Source organism: Abramis brama (genome assembly GCF_963993115.1).
Source record: "Abramis brama genome assembly, chromosome: 17".
Taxonomy (NCBI): Eukaryota; Metazoa; Chordata; class Actinopteri; order Cypriniformes; family Leuciscidae; genus Abramis; species Abramis brama.
In genome coordinates, this window is record NC_139979.1 from 32,100,858 (window position 1) to 32,120,079 (window position 19,222).

Below are 19,222 nucleotides of genomic sequence, written 5' to 3' on the forward strand. Positions count from 1 at the left end.
GCTTGTATACACTATTAATGCAAGCCTGCTGTAGGACTCCGTCTGACGATCTGAATTGTCTGAATGATGACACAAAATATACTGATGAGTTTAATAAAGTTTACTGTATGTCACACAAAAGATGAAGCATCAGTTTTTCTTCAGAAAATCACTGTTAGAGCTGAGTAAACAGTATAAGAAGTGCATAAGTAACTTACATACATTTCTGTAGAGTTGAGGGAGCTTTTTCTTTTTAAAACAAAATTAATCCACCTTGTCTTCAGTGGCTGGCAGATTTCAAGAGTAAATAAAAAGAGCTATGTGAATGAATACATCCAGCTACAACACCTTCAACGCTTGGGAGATGCTTCGACGCTTCTCGTGAGTGCATTGCTGCAGCAATGGCTGATGTGTACAACTCACAGTGAACTCGATCAGGGCGGGTCTAAGTTATAACGGCGGTGTCAGTCAACACTCGGGGGCGGGGCCTGTGGCTTTAGTGATGTCACTAAAGCCACATTCTGAAAACGGGTCGTTTGGAGAGACTGCTTATGATTTATGGAGATTTTAAAAAAAGGAGTGAGTGGATTTTTATCACTGTAGGGTGGTTGTGTACACACACTGCCAACACACATTTATGTCCAAACACCATACAAAAGTGAATTTTGCATAATAGGTCCCCTTTAAAGCTGCAGTCCGTAGTTTTTCCTCTTTGTCGCCATCTCTGTTAGAAATCTGCAATTGCAGTTATTCGTGGAATTATCAGCTTTACGTGGGTTGTGCCTCGGCTCGGCACAGCGCGGATGAATCCAGTGTTTAGAGGAGAATGTGCGGCTGTCAGCCGGTGTGGATCCTGGCGTTCGCAATCACAGATTTTCACCAGAAAATGTGAAATCTGAACAAGTAACATCCACTAGTTCTGACCAACTAAGGGGAAAAAAGCATTGCAGTAAATCACGCTGATTAAATCTAACGATCGTTTATCATATCACGTCAAATCGTGCAAATTATACTTTGTTCTCAAATTGATAATGTTAACAACATCAGCATTGCGTGACTACATGTAATGCCCTTCCGATATTTATCCGTGTTTTCGCATGGGTTGCAGTCTCTATTTTTCTGTAGCCACTCTGAAGTCTTTCGTGTTTTACAGCGGGTGAATCTCTAGTTGTCGCTGGTGATTGTCGTTTGAACCTTTCTGGATCCGCCATCAAATTGATAAGTGTAATTATATCCAGTGCTGTGAGAAAAGGCTATAAATCTCCAGCATCCTCACACTCATCGCCGACTAGCCGAGACTCTTCTTTATGTGTTCAGATGTGACGTAATGACGCATGCTCGAGTTTCCCGCGGAAATCCACCAGTACCACATGATTACAAGCTTACCGGTTTGAGTCGAGCTACGGCAAGCAGAGAGTGTTGAACACTGGCTGGTTATGTCCTCGCTCAAACATTTATTTTAGATCATTTTTAACCCAAAAAAAGTTACGGACTGCATCTTTAATGTCAAACAGAAATTAATTAATTTAAACACAAACGATATAATCAGAAACTTGAGTGGAAAAAAATAAAATATATGAATTACACACACTATCCTTCCAAGGAAGAGGAAAACACACACACACACACATACATACACATTACATATAAATATATACACACACATGTAAATACACACGCATATATAGATAGATGGATGGATATCATTATTTGCCAATCATTACTTAATACAATCATGTTATTAATGAATTTTCACGTTTAACTTCACAATCCAGACTTACTTTGTTTAACTTGGAGCAGCAAGATCGAGCATTGATGTAGTCACACTCCAGATCAGACAGAGTGATAATCTGAGCAGGGTTAGGGGAAGTACACAGATCAGAAATAATGATTAATAACTAACTTATATCTGTAATTGATTTCAAATAGATCTGCCACCCTGTTAAAGAGCCATCCCTCCACTGACAGAAAGAGAAATCACTATAATCCCACATTACTGAGCTTCAGTGAAGCGTATTAAAACATAGTAATAGAGTGAAACACACATTATAAAGATAAATCATCATTAATGATTAACAAAAACTAAAGAATCCGCAATCACAGTGTGCAGCGAGCAGCTCCTGCTAACATGAAGCACAACACAACAAACCCCTGCTGAGACGCGGTCAGTGAAAGACATCTTCATTCATGCGAAGCGTTAATAAAGGATACGAAATAAACCGAGAGGAATATTAAAGCACAGCAGTCGACGAGTGATAGAATGAACACGGCAGCCTCCATTTCTGCACTTCCGGTTTCCCTTCCGCTTCCGGTGGGATTCTTCTCTCGCGGTGAACCGACAGTGTTGAATCTCACGAGCGCCACCGTTCGGCGGAACCCAATCATTCAACAACAAAAGACTTTTGATGGCTTGAATGAAATACACAACATGCCTCAATAAACACTTACTTAATAGAATTCAAAAATCTAAATACAGCATAAACATAAATGCTTTTAAAAATAAACAGATAAACAAATAAATTTCTAGTCAGCATGAAATCAAAATTGACGATATTTTTATGGAATATTGCTGTGTTTTTTATAAAATGATTTTTGCTCTAACCCACTGCAACGAAGTAATTAATTGCCATGACTAAAGCTTCCACTGAAAAGGCGGGGGGGAAAAGCAGAACTTCCCCTCCCTCTTGGAGCTGATGACGTGTTGACTGGCGCGAGGGCGGGGCAACCTGTCACTCATATGAGATTCACCAATAGCAAACCACAACCATCCAATCAATTACCCATGTACAAATCAAGCCCTACATTTGTTCTTGTTCCAGAAGCGGTTTCACTCGGATATGGCACAATAGGGAAGAAAAGACTGTCGCAACTTCTGTTTCATACCGACTTTAATTTCAATAAATTGCCTGAAATTGTTTTGGACGTTATTTTTAAACATATTATAATAATAAAACTGCCATACAAAAATGGCATGAAAAGTAAACATATTTCCAGTAGGCTATGTTGATCTCATCAGTTTTCGCCCAATCAGACAAATTCTCAAACCAAATGCTCTTACTGATCGGTTCTCGGAGAAAAATAGATTATAGATTGAGATGTATAGATTATAAAACGATTATCGGTTCAGTGAGTTTGAGAAGCACTCGGAATGATTCAATATGATTCGTGAGTTATTCGGGACACTTTTATGAACAATTTCAATTTCTTCATTGACCAAAAAACAAAAACAAAAAAATTCATTCACAAATTGGATATGGTCTAATGCGTATAACGCTGGTATTTCCATTCCCATGCCGAGTTTAACAAAGTATTCGTAAACATTTTCGCTTCGTTACATTATAAATGACTGCATTGGTATTACATAAAATATTTAAGAATCGGTGTGGTTTACAAATCCAATGCTGCAGAAATACTATAATCTAGTAGGCAAGTTTACTAGGCATACTATGGTGAAATCGTTGCTCATTAATATTAATTACGCAACGTGACGTTCATACAACGGGTTTAACTGATTGGCTGAAAAGCATCACGCTGGCTGTAGTTGGGTGAATATTAATTAGTTCACGCTGCTGGCCTCTGAAGGTTTCCTCGCTGTTCTAATTAATATTCATGAGCTAAGCTTTCGCCGTAGTAGGGTTCGTGATTTTGTCCGTGCCTTTAGAGCCGGGCGTCTCTGCGTTTGCAGTTATGGCGGAGCCTTCATCGCGGAGAGATGAAGATGGGTGGCAAGATTTCAACGCGTTCAAGGGCGGAACACAACGGAATGATACTCTTCTGGAGCGCGTTCACGTGAGCACTGAAGAGATGTCGCTGTTGCTGGATGGCGTTTCAGACAGCGAGAGCGCGCTTGAGAACGAGATCATCAAACACTTCGACGAGAAGTTACAGTTATGCTTCCAAAATGTAGACTCTAAACCGGACGCTATCTATCCAGTGACGTCAATAAATGAGGATACGACCCTGAAATGTGATGAGTAAGTTAATAAAAGCATGCATTAGAGTAAAATCTGCCACACTGCATTAATGTACATCATCACGGTTGCTATTTTCATCAATGGACCATTGAACGAATGATGTCAGACAGTAACAACGTGGATCTAATGAATGCATGACATGATGCTGTCTTAAAATGCATTAATCTTTAATTTGTGTCATTGTGGCATTTCCATTGCACTGTTTACAGAGGATAGAGTTTGATTATTAAGTTAACGGAGTGGGAATGGTCGGCACGTAGAATTCCTGTGCATCAGCAGAGGTCACGTGACTGGATGCTGTTGTTTACGGTCTCTTGTAAACAGGCATGATTGATCAGAGATAATCAAACTAAATTGTAAACAGTTGTATAGTAATAGTCGAATTATATAGTTGCATGATCCCCCCAAAAAAAAAATTTATTTGGACTCTTAAAGACAGGAATAACAAAGTGTCACTTATTTCAGAGAGATTGTTCAAACACTTTTCAAGTTTCAGTTTTGATTAAAGCATAACAGAATTAAAACTGAAATGATGCATCAAATAGGCACTGTATTTTATTTTAAAACTACAGTGGATGGGAAAAATTTAGTCAGTAAAAAGCTGTGTTTGCATTTGGCTCACAAACTATTTTTAAGGTGCTTTTTTCATTTCTGTTTGTCATTTCTGACATGGTGACTGGAAAAAGCTGTGTGAAGATTCTTTTAAAAAGGTTTTGTAATTATCTGGACTAGAGTTGGTTAAAATTCATCATTTGTTTGCAGGTGCTGCTAAGTTTGTTATTATATTGTGTAATGCGACATTGCATGGACATGGAAGTAAAAATGTAATGTAAATCAAATTTGATTTAGAATCTGGCCAAATAAATATTCATGTATGGATGCATGTACACGTTTGTTGTCAGCAAAAGAAATTAATACTTTCATTCATCAAGGACACAAAAAATTGATCAAAAGTAACAGTAAAGACATTTATAATGTTACAAAAGATTTCGATTTCAAATAAATGCTGTTTATTGAACTTTCTATTCATCAAAAAATCCTGCAAAAATGCATTACGGTTTCCACAGAAATATAGTTAGACGCCATATTGAATTCAATGCAGATGGACCCGCCTGGTCATGAAAATGACATCACGCAGACAGTTTGTCGAATGCACTGTACTTTCCCCTCACAGCCTCACTTTCATTACCGTCAAACATTAAAAATGGCGCTACCCTGACTAAGGTCTATCAGCTCTTTGGCCCTGTGTACACCTGGTATTAAGACGCTAAATATAGGTGTAAACGGGGTGTAAAACATCCAGAGCCACTTCCAGAGGTAGAAAACACATTCGACTGGATTGCTTTCGTAGTGTAAACGCTCATGTGATCGAATATGTTCGAACAGCCACAAGAGACGCCTGTTCTGCTCCTACTGACCTAACACGTAAACATTACGGGAAGCGTGCTAGCCAGACAGGACTTAAACTTCGTCTGCATTGTGGGATCTGAGGGATGATCGGACAGAAATGATTCGTTCGAACAGAACAATCTAGGGCCATAAATTAAGTGGGCGCCATCCAGTCGAGGCGAACTAAAGACCTCCACAACTGTAAACACCGAACCTTGTAAAGGGATAATCCCAACTAGAGAAACTCCCTGCTAACTACTTAATGGCCATGCAAGCTTCAAAGAGATGAGCCTAGCTGAAGGAAGACCGTTGCCAACGTTAGATAGTTTGTAAAAGACAGATTGGTTCGGAGATGGCACAGCTTGAGCCCCACAGAGTTAACACCAGAGGTCGTTTGAGACCCTCCCCTGGAATAAATCAGGACAGAAGTGGTTGAAAGTGGACAGAAGAGGCGGATTAAAACACCAGGTGTAAACAGGAATGTCTCCCTCGTCTACTTGTGATCCGATCCGATCTTAATACTAGGCCCTAAACAGGGCCTTTGTGGGAGGAAGTTCTCTTTTGGTCATATACTCTTCTTTTTTTGTCTCCATGAAGGATCTGGAATGCTCTCACGGACAACTATAGCAACGTCATGCCAGTGGACTGGAGTCAGTCTAGAGTCCGATCGCTTCACCTCTCAGCGCTGAGCCTTGAGGACAGACCGGTGAGTCTCAATCCAGAACCTGTGTCTGTGCTGTTAACTCATCCCAGTGATGGGATTCAGGCGGCGTTAACGCTCGCTCCATGTCGTTCCCTCAGCGGGAGCGTGTGAACCTGGATCTGTCTGATGATGAGGACCTGAGGGAGCAGATGGACATGCACTCCATCATTGTGTCCTGCATCATCGAGGAGCCGCTGCTTACGGCTGAACAGGTGTGGACGTGAAACACACTCATCCCTGCTGTCCAGAAAACACACTCTATGAATTATTTCAGTTCATTTAAAGTATCGTACAGCCTTCCACTATGGAAGCTTGTTTCTGCCACGGAATAAAAAAATAAAAAAAAAGGTAATTGTGACATTTCTCCTCACAATTCAGACTTTTTCCTCACAATTGCAAGTTTACGTCTTGCAATTCTCACTTAATTTCTTGAAATTCCGAGATTATAGCTCGCAATTGTGACCGTTTTCTCAGAATTGTGAGATATAAACTATGGTGAGATAAAAAGTCACAATTACATTTTTTTTTTTTTTTTTTTGTGGCGGAAACAAGCTTTCATAGATAACAGAGCAAAATAACCAGAAAAAAACAATGGCCAAGCATATATTGACCCCAAACGTGTGTTTGCAGTGTGCTGTATATATCTGAAACGAATGGTCATGTTTAGGTCATTGAGGAGATCGAGGAGCTGATGCAGGACTCACCAGAGATGGTTTCAGAGCAGAAAGCTTCACACTCAGACCTCTCATCCATCTCTCAGAAGAGCCACAGGTCTCACAGCTCCCAGATCTACGAGGACAGTGAGTATGTCCCTCTGGAAGACGTGTTTGGGGTTGTTAACATGCACCAATGCTATATTTTATGCTGTCATAATCATTTGTTAACAAACAAGTATGCATTACTTCAATGAGCTCATTGTATCTGCATTAAATTACTACATTGTGTTTAAATTAATTTAATATTAATACTATGTATTGTTGGCTATTGCCACAAATATACCCGTGCGACTCGAGACTGGTTTGTGATCCAGGGTCACAATGTACATTTCTGAAATGCATGTTTCCTCTGATAACAGATCACTCTAAACTGTAATGTGGGCTCAAAGCTGCTTTGAAATGATGTGTATTGTGAAAAGCGCTATACAACTAAACATGAATTGAAATGAATTGTTGAAAGAGTGTGTGTTCTCTGTGCAGGAGTGAAGCTGATGTGTGTCGAGGAGCTGAACGATGAGCTGGAGGACGTGGAGACGGTCATACGTGGATATTCAGAGGAGCTGGTCCAGCATCTGGCCATGAGAGATGAGCTGGAGTTCGAGAAGGAGGTGAAGAACAGCTTCATCTCGGTTCTCATCGACGTACAGAACCGGCAGAAGCTGCACCGAGAGATGCTGAAGAAGAAGAGGAGGGTGAAGACCGTGTCTGGATCAGAGAGGCTGCCGTCTTCTGTGAGTGGCAGGAGTCATTAGATGTAGTGGAAGCGTTTGTGTGGGGTTTTTAGGCGTTTCACACACACTTCAAAATCAGAATTGACCCTATGTATTTTCTTAAAGGGATAGTTCACTCAAATATGAAAATCTTCCCATGATTTACTCACCCTCAAGCCATCCTAGGTTTATATGACTTTCTTCTTTCAGCCAAGCACAATCAGACTTATATTAATAAATATCCTGGCTCTTCCAAGCTTTATAATGGGAGTGAATGGTACCTGAGATTTTGAAGCCTAAAAAAGTGCATCCATCCATCATAAAAATAATCCACACGACTCCAGGGTAGGCATGTGCCGGTATCAAATTTTCATGCTGCGATTAATTGATTAAGCTTTTATCACGGTATACGGTATTATCACGATATTTTAATTGCACAAGAGAAATGGATGGATTGGGGCCGGGGGATGTAAAAAAAACAACTTGCATCACAATAGGTGTAATTGTGATTGTCAAAACATTTGGTAACTAAACAGAATTGTATTAAGTTTAGTTACAACATGTTACAATGTTTACATGGTACAATGACTGGTAGGCTACTGTTTGTATTATTGCTTAACACAATTTTCACGATTTCAATTCAATGTTGATTCAATATTAAATAAATATTAGGTAGGCTACAGTAGATAGCCTACATGTTAATTTTTCTGAAGAAAAAAATACATCTCACATAATGCTGTAAACATACAGAGAGCCCTATCAGCTGGTATTATTAAAGGTTAAAAATAACAAATTAAATTAAATATAATGCGGTTCTCATTATAATAACAATTATGTAATGACACAAGTAAAAATATAATAAATATGTAATATAGTGCACATATTTAGCAAAATACTAACGTGCTGGTCATTAAATGGCTTTCCTGAGGTAAATGTAACGTTCTGTGACATAATTGTTGTCCTGCAGTTTTATTGACCTCTTTCCGTGGCTGAAAAACACTGATTGATCGATATTATGTATGAGGCATATATACCTTTCGGTAAGTTGTACTGTATCTTTAAATAAAAAGTAACAGATGATCGGTTTACTTGAACTGAGGCGCTACAGCGATCGGTCACGTCACATTACAAGCACCAAAACAGTATTTATTGTCTAAATTTCGTAATAAAATGGACAGAACCTGAGAGCTGATAATTTTTTTCATATCAAAAGTAACCTGCTCTGTCTAGTCTGTCGGGTGTCAGTGTCCTCTTTGCTCCGCGATTTTTCTCTGCGTGAGAAAATGGATGTGTGGCATCCTGAATGCGTAGAGTTGACAGCCCTGCTTTTAGAAGGGGGATAAATCGTCGGCAGCGTTCCTCCTTCCGCCATGCTTCTTCTCCATGTGAGGATTGTTTACATTAGACTAGAGCGCGCACTGCGCCGCATGCACACAGTGCTTCATGTGGGGATTGTTTACATCAGAGTGCGCACGTGTTTAATAAGCTAATGCGCGTTCTAAAAATCTAAATTCTGATCTATTATTTTTCACGGTATTTTGAAGTGCCCACGATAACAATATCGTGCATATTCATTACCGCGGTTTATCACATTACCGAATACCGGCACATGTCTACTCCAGGGGTTTATAAAGGCCTTCTGAAGTGAAGACATGCGTTTTTGTAAGAAAAATATCCATATTTATAACTTTATAAACTATAATCACTGGCTTCCGGTGGTAACGTGAATCTGGTTCCGGCAGAAGAGTGACCTCTGACCCGAAGCTTGGAAGGGCCAGGGTATTTTTTAATATAACTAAATATATATTCAATCATGCATATTTCTGTTTGCTGACTGCGTTGCATTTTTAAGCCAGTCGCATTCGTTCCGGTAAACAACGCTCACTTTTCACCATGTAACCAACAGCCAGTGGAGAAAATCAAGTCCCACCCTGTTTTTGTCTTGTTCAATGAGCCTTTTCACTCAGAAATGCATCACTCTATGGTGGTAAAGTCGGTCATAACTTCAGATTCATGCTGTCTTCAAAGGGTTAGTTCAAATCCATAAGACACAAATGAAGATATTTCTTATATTTTTATCCATTTAAGTCCACGCAAGCAACATTATCATGCTTCAAAAAGTTTCTAAAGACATGTTAAAAGTATCAAGCGATTTAATCTAAGTCTTCTGAAAGGTGGGGTATGTAATTCTCTTTTTTGGCCATTTTTTCAAAATCACTTGAAATCCTATTCCTAACCCAGTTAGAAGCACTGAAATGAAAATTAAGCAAATTAATCATCTGTGGAACGGGCAGGACTCGAAAAACTCCAGCCAATCATTTCCAAGACCACCTAGAATCATTGGACAGTAAGTGTGTCAATCAAACGGTCGTACCAAACCCCCCTCCCCCCATCCATGTCCATGTTCTTTGAATGGGTGGAGTCAAAGGAAAGAAGGTAGGACCATTTGAGTTGTGTATTTTCAAAATCTGCCGGCCGTTTTGCAAATCCCATACCCCACCTTGAAGTGAAACGATCGTTTTATATGATGAACAGATTTAATTTAGGCTTTTAGTGTAAACTTTGATCAGCACACACACATAGAGCACATCAAAAATGGTGTACGAGCTCAACTGCGCTTGAGATTTAGTTTACCACATTTGTTCCCATCACAACCCTGAAACACGATATCCGATCACAAGTAGCTACTGGTCTGGAAACACATTTGAGTTGTCAATCCCAATCCCTTTCTTCTTCCTCAATTACCTCTTGCTGTAGTTGATGTGATTTTATATTCTCTGTTCTCGCTGTCCCTGTCTCTTCCTCTTCTGTCCTCTGTTCTGCTCTTGTAGCGCTTCAGCATGGAGGGCATCTCTACTGCCATTCAGAATGGTTTTCGGCACACTTTTAGGAATGGGGGCGGTGAGAAACAGGTGGCTATTCCTCTTGGTTCCTCTTCTCTTCTGAGACTGTCGAATCTGCTCATAAAATTCAGCTCTAGTATGTTATCAGCTGAAGCCTAGTGAGTTAAATACCCAGTTATCTTTTTTTTGGGCATAGACGTGCTGTCAATCCTAAGGCTGATTTGAATTAGTAGCAAAATTATGCTTGATTAGTTAGCAAAGTTATGCTGCATCGGGCCAGAATTGGTGAAAAATGCCATCCAGTGTGAAAATGTAGCTAAGGGAAATATTAATTTATTCAGAATTGGGAATAAATGAAATATTGGTGTTTTTATAGTTTACACTGTTACTATGGACCCTTTTCACAGTCACTTACGTCATACACTCCGGGGAAAGAAATAAGTCAAGCTCAAAACGGCTAAACACTAAGCTTTTCATTGTCTTAACCACAAAATAATGGTCATGAAATTAGCAAATGCTCTACTTAAAAAGCCATTGCTGTCTCAGAAAAACATCAAAGACAGAGTGAAGTTTTCGGCAGAATATGGGAAGTTGTGTGTGGAGTGATGAGTCACAGTGAAACACGAGTCGCAGGGTGTTGCTTCAGAGCGGAAATCTGCTGAGAAATATAGTAATAAATGCATCTCTACCACAGTGAAGAGGTTTCGTTGTGTGTGGAGCCTTTTCATCTGCTGGTATTGGTGAGCTACTGTATAAAGTCATTTAATACTTCAGAGTACAGGAGAATATTGCAGAATGGCTTGCTTCCCTCAAATGAAAAGAGGAATGATCAGATGTTATTTTTCAACAAGACAATGGCCAAAGGCTCATGTTTTGGCTGGTCAGAGTCCAGATTTGAATCCTATAGTGAATATTTGGTCTCACATTAAACTCAAATGAACTGGGAGAATTTTTCAACTACTCATGAACTGTTTGAAGCCATCAACATTGAGTGGGACAACACAGACTCTTCTTCCTGTAAAAATCTGTCTGCAAGTTGGGAAAGGCTATTCCGTGCTAAGTTACTTTATCTACAGTATATTTTGCAATTCTTGCTAATTTCCTGACCAGTGATTTGTGAATAAAATGGTTAAGACCATTAAAAGACCATTAAACATTTTTGCCACTTTAGCAGTGTAGTTAGGTAAACTTCTGTAGTGGTGAACGGAAACTACAACAAATATAATATAAACGTACAAGCTAGTTTTACAATATTAACTATAGAAAAGTGCTCTGTGAAAAGGGTCAAAATAAAACAATTATTAAAAAAATATTAAATATGCTATTTGTTTACATGCATTTCATGTGACCATTAACCGTCCTCAGAGAACCATCAACATGCACATGTGCTGTTAAATTTTTTAAATATTAACTTCAAATATCAAAGGGACTTTTTAGGAAATTATTGTAGGTCAAAAGTATTTGGCTGACAAAAAAAGTTTGGGAGTTATTTCCTTGACCCTGTTATTGTGTTGGTGCTTAACTTGTCATATGCTTTATCTGAGTTATTTAAGGGTACGTTTACACGTCAACGATGTACTAAAAACAAAAAAGTTTTTCCCTTACGTTTGTCAAAATGATCTCCGTTCACACGGATCTGCAAAAACAACTAAAAGCGCTGTATTCTGCTGCCAGGCCAGTAGGTGGCGATGTCACTTTGTAAAAAACACTCCGTGCCTATAGACTGAACACGTAATACGCATGCGTCACCATTTTCACAAATTTGTGCTTTTGTAGTTTACACAGAGATGATAACGGTATCGTTTTCAAAAACTTGCACTTCGAATCCCATTTTCAATAGTTTGCGTTTTCACGCCCCAAAACATCGTTGTCGTGTAAATCAACGGCCAAAACATTAAAAGTTTTCAGTGTTTAGCTGAAAATGGTGTCGGGTGTTTAGTTTAATTTAGTGTAAAAGTATCTGTACAAGTAATGTGTTTATAGAGAACTTATAGAGATCCTTATTGATTTTGTGCCACATAAATACTGTCTGAAATACTGACATACAATCTGATTATACATTTTAAAAAGGTAAAAGTAGTTTCAACACTGTGCAGAGAGAGTGAACACACACTGTTTTGAGACACATCCCATCATGCAGTGCATGTTTAACCCCTCTCATCTGTGCTCATCTTTTATTCAGTATGTAACAACGGTAATCCCGTACGAGAGGAAAGACGGGCCGCCATCAGTCCAAGACCTGCAGATTTTTACCAAAAGTGAGACCAAGTGCTCTGATTTCACACCAATGCTCTGCTTTCTCTGCTGCAAGTTGTCAATAGTATATAAATCTTGACCTATCATTGTTAACGTTGGCTTTTCTGCAGTTTTAGAAGCCATGAGAGATGACAGTGATAAAGTCCCAAGCCTCCTCACGGACTACATCCTCAAAGGTAACAACACTCAACTAACAGACATGCCTAATTTAAGAAGAGTGATGACGGATTTTAGTAAGTTCACATCACACAAACGAAACACCAATAGGATTTTTCCATTGACTTTTGGATTACTGCAGAAAATATAAGCTCTGTGACAAACAAACGATCATGTTTTGCAACAAGCGTAAATAATTGTGTACGATTTTGCCATATACAGCGCCATAAAATGTCCAGCACACGGTATTCAGAGACTTTATTGACATCAAAATGATAAATGTGAATCGGAAAATTCCATAGTGCATTAATTTCTCTGCACTAATGTGTTGTAGCCTAATTATACATCTAATTTCAGCTTCGCAATTATTGGAATCTTACATGGAAATGAGCAAAAATGTATGTAATAACAGAGATCCACTATGGACGCGACTCTCATTCTGACAGTGTCTACTCAGCCAGTTTTGTATGACATGGCACTTCAATATTATAAAATAATTTATAAAAAATATCCCAAGCTAACAGGAAATATTCTCTTAACGTTCCAAACAAACGTTCTTCCAGTAACATTGAGAGAACGTTTGTTTAAAGTTATCTGGTATTTAATAATGTTCACAAAAACATTATTTATACAGCATTCATGCAATGTTTTTTTTTCTTTCTAAAAGTTAAATGTTCGGCTAACGTTTTTTAAATGTTACTAATTGTTTCAGAATGTTTTTAGAACATTTAACTCTTTCCCCGCCATTGATGAACTTTTCCGTCTTCATATTTCTTTAATGTTCGAATAACCAAGAAAAAACATTTTTAAAACATTTAAAAAAGTGAGTGTTTCAGAAATTAAGTTTTCATAACTTGTCACATCCGGTCCTGCTTTCTTTCTTTCTTTCTTTCCCCTGCAAAGTTTTTAATGCACCTTTAGATTCAGATTCAAAGATTTTACAGATTGCAATTCTGCGTCCTGTTATGCATAATGCACAACCCTGGCAATTAAAAGTGATTGTGTTCCACTGCAGAGAATTAACAATGAAACTAATGGAGCTGATCATCATAGAAAGTCATCTTAATGCAGAATTATTTTGCCCTGTTACATGTAAACTCTCAGTTCCAGTATCATCTTCTGCTCGTCCTCCTTCATGATCTCTCTGTTCTTGCAGGATTTGTTCTAGTGCTGGTCTGTGAGGTTTGTCAGAGGTTTAGTTAATAGATAATGAGCATTTAGATCATAGTGCGCCTGTGTTTGTCTCCCGCCGTTACCGTAGCAACAGATCGCATTGCACTCTAGCCTCCCTGTAAAGCTACCCGGCAACGGTCAGCACTGCTCAGTTACATGCAGTCGATCCCCTGTGTGCGCTTCACTTTATTCCTCCTGTAGTGGCCTGATGCATGTCTAAGGATAGTGTCATCCAAAACTGACAATTCTGTCATTATTTACTCACTCACCATTATTGACTGGTTTCAGATCTGAATGACTTGATCATTAAAACATACACAACCAATCAGAAGATTGGAATAATTCATATTTATTAATGGTTTTGAAAGAAGTCTCACCAAGGCCACATCAAAAATACAGTAAAACAGGAATATTGTGAAATATTATTACAATTTTATTTAACTGTTTTCTATGTTAATATACACTCACCTAAAGGATTATTAGGAACACCTGTTCAATTTCTCATTAATGCAATTATCTAATCAACCAATCACATGGCAGTTGCTTCAATGCATTTAGGGGTGTGGTCCTGGTCAAGACAATCTCCTGAACTCCAAACTGAATGTCAGAATGGGAAAGAAAGGTGATTTAAGCAATTTTGAGCGTGGCATGGTTGTTGGTGCCAGATGGGCCGGTCTGAGTATTTCACAATCTGCTCAGTTACTGGGATTTTCACGCACAACCATTTCTAGGGTTTACAAAGAATGGTGTGAAAAGGGAAAAACATCCAGTATGCGGCAGTCCTGTGGGCGAAAATGCCTTGTTGATGCTAGAGGTCAGAGGAGAATGGGCCGACTGATTCAAGCTGATAGAAGAGCAACTTTGACTGAAATAACCACTCGTTACAACCGAGGTATGCAGCAAAGCATTTGTGAAGCCACAACACGCACAGCCTTGAGGCGGATGGGCTACAACAGCAGAAGACCCCACCGGGTACCACTCATCTCCACTACAAATAGGAAAAAGAGGCTACAATTTGCACGAGCTCACCAAAATTGGACAGTTGAAGACTGGAAAAATGTTGCCTGGTCTGATGAGTCTCGATTTCTGTTGAGACATTCAGATGGTAGAGTCAGAATTTGGCGTAAACAGAATGAGAACATGGATCCATCATGCCTTGTTACCACTGTGCAGGCTGGTGGTGGTGGTGTAATGGTGTGGGGGATGTTTTCTTGGCACACTTTAGGCCCCTTAGTGCCAATTGGGCATCGTTTAAATGCCACGGCCTACCTGAGCATTGTTTCTGACCATGTCCATCCCTTTATGACCACCATGTACCCATCCTCTGATGGCTACTTCCAGCAGGATAATGCACCATGTCACAAAGCTCGAATCATTTCAAATTGGTTTCTTGAACATGACAATGAGTTCACTGTACTAAAATGGCCCCCACAGTCACCAGATCTCAACCCAATAGAGCATCTTTGGGATGTGGTGGAACGGGAGCTTCGTGCCCTGGATGTGCATCCCACAAATCTCCATCAACTGCAAGATGCTATCCTATCAATATGGGCCAACATTTCTAAAGAATGCTTTCAGCACCTTGTTGAATCAATGCCACGTAGAATTAAGGCAGTTCTGAAGGCAAAAGGGGGTCAAACACAGTATTAGTATGGTGTTCCTAATAATCCTTTAGGTGAGTGTATTGTAACATGTAATTTATTCCTGTGATCAAAGCTGAATTTTCAGCATCATTACTCCAGTCTTCAGTGTCACATGATCCTTCAGAAATCATTCTGATATGATGATTTGATGATCAAGAAACATTTCTGATTATTATCAGCGTTAAAAACAGTTGTGCTGCTTCATATTTTTGTGGAAACCGTGATAACCATTCAAAAGTTTGCAGTAAGATAACAAAATTTAAATAAATGATTTTTTATTCAGCTAGGATGCATTAAATTGATCAAAATAACAGTAAAGACATTTATAATGTTACAAAAGATTTAAATTTCAAATAAATGCTGTTGTTTTGAACCTTCTGTTTGTCAAAGAACCTTAAAAAAAGTGTTTCCAGGGTGAAAACTGCACAACTGTTTTCAACATTGATAAGAACCATTATTCATAATTGAGCACTAATAATAATTTATAATAGTTGTGTGTCAAATCAGCATATTAGAATGACGTCTGAAGGATCATGTGACACTGAAGACTGCATTAAAATTGGAGGAATCAGCAATAATTTAGTTTCTAGCTCTTACGGTTCAAAAGTTATTAGCGTAAACATGAGTGCAACTTTGGACAGTTGGTGGCGCTAGAGGGATTGAGTTAGAGACTTAATTTTTTGCTGTGGTTAAAGTTCAGACTGTCCTCTATCTGTGTGCCAAATTTCATAACTTTCCTCCAAGCGGTTCTATAGGCGGCCATAAACTCATAATAATAAGAAGAGAGCCAACGGTTACAATAGGAGCCTAAATATATTCAAATTCAACAGTAAAAGACATTGTAATGATTCATACGTGTTCTTCAATTATAGTGTTTTTGATTCTTGTCGGATCCTGACAGATGGTCACTATAAACTATTGTTGTATGGAAAAAAAATCAGCATTTAGATTCTTCATAAATTCTCCTTTGGTTTCTCCCTTTACTGTTATCAAGCACTGATCTGTTCATGATGATTTCTGTTATTATACATCAGACCTTGAACATGGTTCTCGTTCACAGTGCTCTGTCCCACCTAGCGAGAGGAGTCGCGTCATGAGTATTGAAGAAGCTTCTTCGGGGATTCCCTCAGATTTGACCTTCTCACTGTCAGTTGATCGACGCACGATGTGTTTGACTTCAGTTCTTCTGTACTGATGTGTCGGACTGTATTTTGCATGTTTTACCTCACAGTTTGCAGTATTCTGTGTGTGTGTGTTTGCAGGTTTGCTGTGTGTGTATTTAGTGATTGGAGGACAAATGCAGATCTGGATTTTAGGGCTCGTCTCAATGTAAATGTCAGTATCCACCTTATTTTGCAACACGCAAGCTAGATCCTGCGAAGTGCCGGTTCTCTGGTTCATTAGCCGCTATAGGGACATAACTAAGAATAACGAAGTGCAGTGAATGGTCAAATTTGCGCTTCAAATCACTATTTACGATAGGACGTTCAAATAATATGACAGCAAATACCAGTTTGCGATATCAAGCTGCATAACGGACTGTATTTGTTCGGAAGCCTCGCACATTCACGTTACTAATCTTACGTTTAAAATAAGGTGGATTGTCCTAATGTACTAATGCTGCGTGATTACTGTCCGAGAGAGAGGTGTGGGTTTCACCAAACATCAGTTTATCAAAGTATTGAATGATCTAAATCAGCGGATCTCAAATGATGGGTCAACTTTAAAATCACTACATGGTAATAATCATAAAAATCATAATGTATTCATAATATGTTCATTATCTAGCACAGTTTTATCACTGGATGATTATCAAAGAAGTAAAATATTACGATATAAGCAATTCAGTCAAATGTGATTTATGCAATATGTCAAACCTTCAACCCGTAGAAGCAACAAAAAAAAAAAAAAACCTTTACAACTATTTAAAGGTATCCCAATCCCACGGGAAAACCGCAGACTTGGCAACCCTGGGACAGACTGATGTTGCCAGTTTTGCAAATGTCATATTTTGTCATAAAGGCTGTGCATTTCATGATAATATTGATTTTAAACGTTGTATTTACTTGGGAACTATAAACAATGTTTGTCCACTTGATGTCCTGAAAGGAGCCCAGCCGAGAGCCACTGATCTACAACACTACTCTCAGATGTGTGTTCTTTCACACGTTAACATGCCTTATGTCACTAAACATCAGTTCACTGTAAACAGAGCTTTACTGCTGAGAATCTGTGTGTTTGAATCTATGCAGGCGCTGACCAGCCATCCGGTGCGTGACAGTATTTGACACACATTACGCCTTATTAAGCAAATCTACATGCTGAGATCGCGCTCTGTGCCGGTGTGTGAACGCGAGATCTGCTCGTGTGCCTGTTGAACTGCTGCATTATGAGACTTACTCATTAGCTGGACTGCAATCAACGGTCAATGATTCAGATCAGAGGTTTAGTTTGTTCTTTGCGTTAAATTAATATGACCGGATACTAATATTGTGTCTGACTGTTTTGTATAATATGTATAAACTATATGGCGAGTTATGTTTCTTACTTTTATTTATACTTTTCAAAGCAAACAATAAAATATATATTTAAAAAAATATGTATTGATCTATTTCTCATTCTTTTCTGCTTCAAAGACAAATGAATATTTGCTAAATCCTGAAGGATAATACCATAATATTCATTAGCCTGACAAATTATTGCTAGTGATCTGCAACTGCATCAAGTTTCTCTTGAAACTGGAGACCGGGGCTAGTTGTCACACTTTTATGCTAGTGAATATTTCTCATGATAGGTTTATTGAGCCAGTATATAGTCTTAACTAGAGAGAATATTGAAAATGTTTCCAGCATTATTGCCAGGAATAAATATTTATTTATGGCATCACAGGCATGTAGTCACAGAGGGAATCTGCCATTAAACAACTAAAACAAACTTTTTGATCAACCTTGATAAATGCATGAAGCTAGAATACAATTCAGAGGCTCTGTTGTTTCTTTTAATATATTGCATGTTCAGATATTCATACAACAAAATAATCTGGGGGCCATTAAAGTCAGCTCAAAAACGTTTTGGGGTGGCTGGCAAATAACAAATAAATAAATAAATAAACATTTTCGAGGAAAGAGTTAATCCATGTCTTTGCTGCTGACATTCGATGATCATATCAACCATACAAATAAGCAAAAATGACTTTAAATGAACCACATTTGAGTTTATTTTTTCTTTTTATTGCTAAAGTAGAGTCTTGTTTTAGCGGCGCCCTCTACCGTACAGGCATGAGTCTGCATTTCCTTCAGTCTGAGGCTTATTCATTTATTTCACTTGCTGTGAAAGGGCCTTTACATTTGCCAAAAAATAGAACTTGTATTATTATTATTAAAAAACAAACAAGAAAGCCCAGCCCAGAAAAAGTAACGTAAAGTACCGTAACGCACTGTACTTTCGGTGAAAAGTAACTAACACAAATAGTTAATTCTTTAGGGCAGAACGTAATGTTAATGCATTGCTTTTAAAAGTCACTCTCCCCAACACTGGTTATAACAGCTGCATGTGCTTCTAGTTAACACGCGTCATGTTTTTCATATTACTCCACGCTTGCCAAGCGTCTGTGAGTGTGGAGAACGGACAGATGACACTCCACCCAGTGAGGTTATAGCGCTGATGTAATGCAATATCAC

General features: G+C 38.7%; 2 protein-coding genes across 5 annotated transcripts in view; one reads left to right on the forward strand and one right to left on the reverse strand.

The window, feature by feature from the left end:
- The window catches only part of cnih4 (cornichon family member 4), a 13,112-nt gene extending 10,782 nt beyond the window's left edge, over positions 1 to 2,330 (reverse strand). Inside the window, exons 1-2 of one of the 2 annotated variants that reach the window (XM_084089224.1) lie at positions 2,191 to 2,330; positions 1,761 to 1,829 (exon numbers count right to left, since the gene is read on the reverse strand). In XM_084089224.1, coding sequence (XP_083945350.1) covers positions 1,761 to 1,829; positions 2,191 to 2,259 — 138 coding nt within the window. In that variant the 5' untranslated portion in view covers positions 2,260 to 2,330. Of the gene's footprint in view, positions 1 to 1,760; positions 1,830 to 2,128 lie in introns of both variants that reach the window. The other variant, XM_084089225.1, reaches the window with a different exon arrangement.
- A 1,269-nt stretch (positions 2,331 to 3,599) lies between these two features.
- fez2a (fasciculation and elongation protein zeta 2a) lies at positions 3,600 to 18,141 on the forward strand. Of its 3 annotated transcripts, XM_084089222.1 has the most exons (9): positions 3,600 to 3,953; positions 5,940 to 6,048; positions 6,144 to 6,257; positions 6,713 to 6,845; positions 7,242 to 7,492; positions 10,303 to 10,383; positions 12,497 to 12,572; positions 12,681 to 12,746; positions 16,603 to 18,141. In XM_084089222.1, exons 1-9 carry the CDS (start codon positions 3,667 to 3,669, stop codon positions 16,617 to 16,619), a joined length of 1,134 nt encoding a protein of 377 aa, XP_083945348.1. In that variant the 5' UTR covers positions 3,600 to 3,666; the 3' UTR covers positions 16,620 to 18,141. The 3 variants fall into 3 exon arrangements, 2 of the variants coding, with proteins under 2 accessions (XP_083945348.1, XP_083945349.1); XR_014603218.1 differs by lacking the exon at positions 16,603 to 18,141 and having other exon boundaries at positions 10,303 to 10,472; positions 12,681 to 12,728; XM_084089223.1 differs by lacking the exon at positions 10,303 to 10,383.
- The last annotated feature ends 1,081 nt before the right edge of the window (positions 18,142 to 19,222 follow it).

Bases quoted from the DNA above. Each gene is read 5' to 3' on its own strand.
- fez2a (XM_084089222.1), top strand. From the start codon at position 3,667: ATGGCGGAGCCTTCATCGCGGAGAGATGAAGATGGGTGGCAAGATTTC. The intron at 7,493-10,302 runs GTGAGTGGCAGG...CTGCTCTTGTAG, and splicing joins CAGAGAGGCTGCCGTCTTCT to CGCTTCAGCATGGAGGGCAT. The intron at 10,384-12,496 runs GTGGCTATTCCT...TCTTTTATTCAG, and splicing joins ATGGGGGCGGTGAGAAACAG to TATGTAACAACGGTAATCCC.